This window comes from Vigna radiata, unplaced genomic scaffold, assembly GCF_000741045.1.
Source record: "Vigna radiata var. radiata cultivar VC1973A unplaced genomic scaffold, Vradiata_ver6 scaffold_315, whole genome shotgun sequence".
Taxonomy (NCBI): Eukaryota; Viridiplantae; Streptophyta; class Magnoliopsida; order Fabales; family Fabaceae; genus Vigna; species Vigna radiata.
This window is the reverse complement of record NW_014542557.1, coordinates 35,174-43,570: the sequence shown is the minus strand read 5'-3', so window position 1 is coordinate 43,570 and position 8,397 is coordinate 35,174. Positions and strand designations below refer to the sequence as shown.

At 29.4% G+C, this 8,397-nt stretch overlaps 1 protein-coding gene across 1 annotated transcript; it reads left to right on the top strand.

The window, feature by feature from the left end:
- Nucleotides 1-906: 906 nt before the first annotated feature.
- Nucleotides 907-5,283, top strand: LOC106780388 (primary amine oxidase 2). Its single transcript, XM_014668673.2, has 5 exons — nucleotides 907-1,748; nucleotides 3,514-3,898; nucleotides 3,971-4,084; nucleotides 4,250-4,788; nucleotides 4,889-5,283. The coding sequence occupies exons 1-5, from the start codon at nucleotides 958-960 to the stop codon at nucleotides 5,088-5,090; spliced, it is 2,031 nt and encodes a 676-aa protein (XP_014524159.1). The 5' UTR covers nucleotides 907-957; the 3' UTR covers nucleotides 5,091-5,283.
- The last annotated feature ends 3,114 nt before the right edge of the window (nucleotides 5,284-8,397 follow it).

The window sequence follows — 8,397 nt, the reverse complement described above, 5'->3', positions numbered from 1 at the left end:
CTCATCTAATTTTTATTTTAATATTGAATCACTATTTAACATTTTAGGCAAAATTGTTTTACGCCTTACAGTATGAAGTGATCAATACGAATATTTTTATTTTACTTTAATAAAAATAAAATGTACACATAAGTGAAATAGATACTTTATACAAGTTGTTGCAGCCACATTAAGAGTTTATAAATGATATCTGAGTATTAAGTTTGAATTTTTATCCATGAACAAATAATTCTACTTGTTTATAAGTTATATTTGCATTATCTATTAAATCACTTAATTAGTTAAATATTAATTTTCAAATATTTACATTTAAATCAATATATTGCAATTTCAATTATTTGATAATCACAATCAATTAAATATGAATAAAATGTTTGCAGGCTCACAACATATCATAGCATTGAAATTAACAAATAGAACTCCGTTACTCTTAAGTAAGCCAGCTAAAAAATATTATTGATTTTTGCATTATTCTTATATAGTATGGTACGGTATAATAATATCTATTTAAATTTTAAATTAAAAATAACAAGAAATAAAAACATTTTTATAAATGTAAAAATAATTATTATTATTATAATGGTTTAAAATTTATATGAATTAATTTAATTTTATTATTTGACCATCAATAGTATTCGTCATGCCTTGGGTAAGAATAATTTTTTAAAAGAAAAGTATGAGAAAAAGTTTGGAAAAGAAGACGAAAATATAAAGTTTAAAAAATAAAGTAGAGTGATTGGTTTGTATAAAAACAGAGACCTAGTAGGTTCCACGTAGTTTCGAGAGTATTAAATATTTTTTGAGTTGTACGTACCATATTTTTGGAAAGTGTGTAGTAATTATTTTTTATTGTTAAGATAATATAAAGAAAAAGAAAGATGAATTGAAGGCTACGTTATTGAAGGGAAACCAATGATTTGTATGAAAAATTAGTAAGAAGAAAAAGGAGTGTTGATAATGAGGAGGAGAGCCATGAATGCAACAACAAAAGTGACACTCCTCACCGTATTGCTCTTTTGGAGCTGTGTAGTAGAATGCAACCATCCTCACCCACTTGACCCTCTAACCCCATCAGAGCTCAAACTTATTCGAACCATAGTCCAGAAATCATACCCAATCTCGAAAACCATCTTCAACTACGTGGGTTTGGACGAACCCGACAAGTCCCAAATCCTCTCATGGATATCCTCAAACCCCAAAATCAAGTCATCTTCTCCACCACCTCGTCGAGCCTTCGTCGTAGTTCGGTTCCAAAAAAGCTCTCACCAGATCACAGTCGACTTGTCCACTCGTTCCATCGTCTCAAAAAACGTGTACGAAGGAAACGGGTACCCTATGCTGACCTTCGGCGAGCAAACCGTGGCGTCACGGCTTCCATTCAACTACGAACCGTTTAAGGAGTCTTTGAGGAATAGGGGTCTGAACGCGTCTCAGGTTCCGTGTGCTTCATTCTCCATTGGATGGTTTGGAGAAGCCAAGACAAAACGGAACGTGAAGGTTAAGTGTTACTACACGAATGGCACTGCAAATTTTTACGCGAGGCCTTTGGAAGGGGTGGCTGCAGTGGTTGACCTAGATGACATGAAAATTGTAGGCTACGATGATAGATACGTGATTCCAGTGCCAAAAGCAGAGGGTACTGAGTACAGAGCTTCTAAGCTGAAACCACCCTCTGGTCCAAAGCTTAAGGGAATTGCAGTCACGCAACACACTGGACCTGGATTCACCATTGAAGGCCATTCCGTCAGGTACCATTAATTCTTTTGGATTTTATTTTCCTCCTTTCTTCACGCACTTCTTCCTTCTTCGTGATTCATTTCAATCAAAAGCATTTTGAAAAATAAATAAAATACTTTCTGGGTATTATCAAACAACTATTTTTTAACCAATAATTAGTACATTTAGTGACGTCATCCTCATTTTGAAACTGTGGGTAGGAAGAAAATATGCGTTCTTTGTCGGGATGAAACCATTGTGATGTGATTCAATAATAAACTAATACCAGCATGAAAAGCACCTAATATTTAAATAATGTTACGATATCACATTTTTACGTTTATTTATCACAAAATATAACAGTAAAATAATTATAAAAAAAATAAATTTTTATATTTAAAAAAAAGAATAAAAAATAAAAAATGATAGAGTTAATGAAAATAAAAGAACTGTGTGTTAAAGTAAAATTTTTTTTAATTTGTTATAAATACATATTATTAGAATAATGGTGATAAGATTATTTATGATAGGTTAAAAATTTTTTTATAACTTAAATTTTAAAGAAAGAATGAAATTAATTTATGTTTTAATTTTTGATATATTTTGATTTTAAAATTTTAAAATTAAATGAATATAGTTTTTTTAATATAATTATTTTAGATTTTTTTAATATATCAATCTTATATTTTCAGCTTATTAAAGAGAACGTGTCAAATATAAAGTTTTGTAGTAATATCATGTCTTACTCTTCTTTATACTCATGCAATACAATTAACTATTATTATGGAAACACAAAATAATAATTAGATATGATTGAATTTAAAAAACATTGACGATGATATGTAAAAAATAAATTAACTTAACTAAGTTAAAAAAGATTATATTTATTTATTTTTTTAAATTTTAAAACTAAAATATATTAAAATTTCGAATAAAAACGAATTTTGATTCAACTTCAAACATAAAAAAATATTTAACCTTTTCTTACATGAAATATTTTTTCCACATCCATTGGAGGAGGCAACCTGTGTGATACGTTAGGAACGGTGTCTTTTTCTTTCAAGTATTGGGCATTGGCAGGTAAGAACCAATTTAACGGATAATGTGTAAAACGCTTTTGATTCTTGATATTTATGCAACAATTCGTATAACAATATTTTGAAAATAATAAATACAATGTCGAAGAAAAATTCATGTAAAAGGCCACCGTGATTTTCAAATATTCCGCGTTTGTAGCCCAAATGTATATGTTATGGTTTAATGTTTCAAAAGGTTCCTATTTTCGTCAAGAATTTCAAATAGGTCTATTTCTTTTTCGGCGTCTCAATTAAGTCTTTATTTTCTTAAAATTGAATCAAATAGGACCTTTTCATCAAATTGAGATGACGCCATTAGGAAGGTTATGCTGACAGTGTAGTTTTTTATTACTTGACATTAAAAACGTGACTGAATTGTATTTTTTTATTCTTGAATTGAAAAATGAAATATANNTATATTTCATTTTTCAATTCAAGAATAAAAAAATACAATTCAGTCACGTTTTTAATGTCAAGTAATAAAAAACTACACTGTCAGCATAACCTTCCTAATGGCGTCATCTCAATTTGATGAAAAGGTCCTATTTGATTCAATTTTACAAAATTAAGGACTCAATTGAAATGTTGAGAAAGAAAGAGATTTTATCTGAGATTCTGTACGAAAACAGGACATGTTGAGAACTATGTTATTTATATATATGATTACCAGGAAGAAGTTGAAGTAACATTGACGATGAGATTAACCATTTTGTGCAATCAGTTGGGGCAATTGGGATTTTCACGTAGGATTTGACATTAAGGCTGGTCCAATAATTTCTCTAGCTTCAATTTATGATGTTGAAAAGCAGAAACGGCGTCGGGTACTATACAGAGGATTCATATCAGAGTTGTTTGTGCCATACCAAGACCCAACTGAGGAATGGTATTACACGACATACTTTGACTGTGGTGAATATGGCTTTGGACAGTCAATGTCTTCCCTGCAACCTTTCACCGATTGCCCTCCCAATGCTGCATTCATAGATGCATACTATGCTGCTTCAGATGGTTCTCCTGTAAAGATAACGAATGCCTTCTGCATATTTGAAAAGTATGCTGGTGATATCATGTGGCGTCACACTGAAATTGCAATCCCAAATGAAGTGGTACATTTTCTTTATTTTTTCGCTATCTTCTTTTTCTTTTTCGGTTCATAAACATTGTGTTCTTTTTGGTAGATAACTGAGGTCAGATCAGATGTTAGCCTGGTGGTGAGAATTGTTTCAACTGTCGGCAACTACGACTATGTTATAGATTGGGAATTTAAGCCAAGTGGAAGCATCAAAATTGGGGTATGATTCATTTTAAATGTTTTATATGCCGCCATGTTTGAAATTTGAAGTATTCATTTCTTTTCGTACTCTCTTCAATTTTGTCGTCAATGAATACGACATCTTGATATTAGACTTGTGATTTCCCCTGTTTGAGCAAACTAGATGTTATATTTTTATAAATAGGTTGGACTTACTGGGATATTAGGGATTAAGGCGGGGACTTACACCCACACAGATGAAATAAAAGAGGACATATACGGCACACTGCTAGCAGATAATAGCATTGGTATCTACCATGATCACTTCTTCACCTATTATCTTGACCTTGACATTGACGGGGAAGTAAACTCCTTTGTGAAGTCTAAGTTAGAGACAGTGAAAGTGAAAGATGAAAACATAGCAAGGAAGAGTCGTTGGACAGTTGTAAGTGAAACGGCAAAAACAGAAGCTGATGCGAGAATCAACCTGGCTTTAAAGGCATCAGAGCTACTAGTGGTGAATCCTAATAGAAGGACAAAACAAGGAAATAAAATTGGGTACCGTTTGCTTCCAGGCCCTGTGGCGCACCCACTTTTGCTTCAGGATGATTATCCTCAAATTAGAGGCGCCTTCACCAATTACGATGTATGGGTCACACCATACAACAAATCTGAGAAATGGGCAGCAGGGTCATATGTGGATCGTAGCAGAGGTGATGATACTATTGATGTTTGGAGTTCCAGGTTTGTTACGTTCCTTACCACACTTCAATTTCTTCCGAAAAAATTTAAGTTTTTTTGAATGAAAATGGGACATATTTGACTTTGTGAATGGAATTAACAGGGATAGGGAGATTGAGAAGAAGGATATAGTGTTGTGGTACGTGATGGGATTTCATCATGTTCCTTCCCAAGAAGATTTTCCAGTTATGCCGACATTGAGTGGAGGGTTTGAACTAAGGCCAACGAATTTCTTCGAGAGCAACCCAGTCCTTAAAACAAGATCACCCAAGCCTCTTCAATGGCCTAACTGCACTTCTCAATAACAAGTGGTACCCATTTCATTCCACTCAAACAACTCAACCAAATTTTAAACATTCCTCTACCCACTTAAGACTTTCTCATGGTTTCTTCTTTATGTCACTAGTATTTGCATTGTATTCATTTTATGAAAATATCAATGTAATGATATCATATGTATAATATACTCTTATTTCAATTCAAATATTATTTTTGTTAGTGTGGAAATTATTAAACTCATGCTTGTTTTTTTTGTTGTTGCAATTTGGACATGTTTTTATTATAAAAATTATTTTTTTTCAAAATATTTTTCTTTTTATTGAATAGATATAGTTATTGACTACTTTAAAATAATTTTTAAAATTTTGAACATCTTAAATTTAATTATGATATTGTTAGATTTTTTAAGTTAGTTAAAACAAACAAAATTGTTGAAGATTATTAAAATAAGGCGTTTTTTGTTGTCATTATTATATTAAGACTTCATTAGTAATTTAGTTTTTAGATATATATCATTCACTTTATTTTTTATTATTCTTTTATTAAGTAAGTATTAATATTTATTAAATAGAATCGATTTGATTTTTTTATTAAACTAATATTAACTCTAATTTGAAAGTATCGCCTATGACAAATTATTTCACATGACATTTCTAAAATACAAGACAACACAAACTTTGATATGTTATATATTCAAACTATTTTAATGTCAATTTAATCACATTTATAAAGTACAAGACAACACAAACTTTGATATACTATATTTTCAAACTTTTTTAATGTCAATTTAATAAATTTTAATGTCAATTTAATTACATTTTTAAAGTACAATACAACACAAACTTTGATATATTATATTTTCAAAATATTTTAATATCAATTTAATGAAATGATGAAATGGACTCTATTTCATAAATATGAAAATTTAATTAAATTAGAAAAATTTAAAAATAAAATAAAGTATAGACCTAAATATAAAAATCACAAATTCAAATAAGCCAATGAAAATATTATAAAACCGATAAGATTAACCTGTTAGTTTTATCCTAACTTTCTCTTTAGAATAAGAAAATATAGAAGGATTGTAATGTCCAAAAGACAAAAAGTATCCTTTAATAAGATTAGGTGGTTCATTAATATTTTACAATTCGTATACGGGTATGAAATTCAAAATCATTCTTAAATCCTAAAATTTCAAAACCTAAATGCTAGTAGTAACGTGCAAGGGAAACCAACACCAAATGAATTGCTAGAGAATTATTGTCTTCGTTGAAAGTGGTAAGTACGTGTTTATATTGCTTTAAGTCAATTGCCCCATTTGAAAGAAAGTGTAGTATAGTTAAGCGTACACGTGCTATCATTTAAGTACTTCTTGTTAATCATGACTGTGACTTTTAAGATATGAACGAATGAATATATTACTTCACACTTTTTACTTTTATTATATGAGCAAGGAGGATTTTAAGGGTAGGGATAACAACTATATAAGGACTTTCTAGATGAGATTTAACGCAATAACCCTTCAATATTATTTGTTGAGATTAAAAAAATGTAAACCTTCGGTAGTCCTCATATTCACTGTCTCCAAATTGAACTAATTTAATTTTTTTCATTAAGTTTTTATTGTTTTTATTGCCAGCGTTAAACTCTAATGACATAGTGCACGTTAATGTAAAAGTGTTTTATTATGTGATTTTTTTTTTAAATTAAGAGTTTTTGACGTGGAAAATTTATTCCTAATAGAAGGGAATTTATTTCTAAATTTGGACAAGTTTCCTTTACTGCCCACTTCATTTTTAGTTACTTCCATTGTAATTGAAGACGAAACTCTCAAAGGATGAGACATTAGAGAATGTCGAAGGTTGAAAGTAACATGACTCGGGTGGTTTTGGAACCACACGCGTAGTTCAACCTCACCGCCCAATTTTATTCGATCGCTCATATTTGTCACACTGTCGGATGTAAGACGAGACTGTTCTACTGTCCTCTACGTCAAAACTAACTCTTGAACCCTCTTCTCCCTATCGGCAGACACTGATGACGGTGACGGGTCCCTAAACGATATTATTCTCGAAGGGAGTATCTTTTGGTCACGAGAAGAAGTTTTAGGAACGACGAATCCAAGAGTTCAGTTTCGGGGCTAGATTCAGGGTTAAGGTTGTTTCAGAAATTAAGAATGAAATCAGTGAAGGAGGATGAAATGCAAAGTGAGGGTGGTTGTGTTTTTGCGATTGTTGTTGGGAAGAGGTTGATTCTTGAGAAACTTGTCTTGGGGAATAAGAATGAAAAAAAATGAGAGGGATGATGGTCGTGGTGGTTCTTTTGTGAGGGTGGTTGTGTATAGTTTTGATTACCGTGCTTAAATTTTATTTCTTTCCTTACTTTTATCCATTTAAATCATAAATTTATCCCATTTAGCGGTAGGCGCCTCATGCTTTCACATTTTTTATAATATATATATATATATATATATATATATATATATATATATATATATATATATATATATATATATATATAATTTTATTCATTATGAAAAATAAAATAATTAACTAAATTATCTATTATAACGATGTTATGTTGTAAAAAGAAATTTAATTATGTAAAAGGAAACATTTAAATGATTTAAAAGATTATGTTACTTTTTTATAATTTTATTAATTTTTTATTTTTCCCCACTATATTTCGATTTATATTTTTGAAATGAATATCCTTTATTATGAATTTTATATTACAATTTAGAAATATTACAAAAAATAAACTAAAAAACTATGTGTGTACTAAAGAATTTTAAGGGAAACATATTCTCATACGCACATGTATATATTTAATTTTTTTATTAGGACCAAAAATTATTGTTTATCAAATATGTTAAAAAAATAATATTTTTTATAATTTTATTATATGTCATTTTTATAAAAAGTCGTTTTTTATTATAGGTAATTAATTAAATTTTATATAGAAATTATTATAAAATAATTTATATTAATATAAGGTAAAATAAAAAAGTTATGTTAACCAAAAATAATTATAAGATTACACAACTATTTGTTTTATTACTTCATCTTATAGATAAGTATTTACCGAAACTTTTCTTCCTTTTTTTTCTTAGTCTTTGTGATATTTTTTCTTTAATGGTTAATGATAATGAAGATGTCTTAAATTGGATTATAAATTATACTGAGATGTTTTTTTATAAAATTACAAAAAATGTTTTATTATTCTAGCATAAAATGTGTGATTTGAAAAGACTTATTTGGTTGAATAAAGTGTCACTAGTTAAAACTTTGGTTCGTTTTGGAAGTTGTTTTATAACTGTTTATCAATTGATTT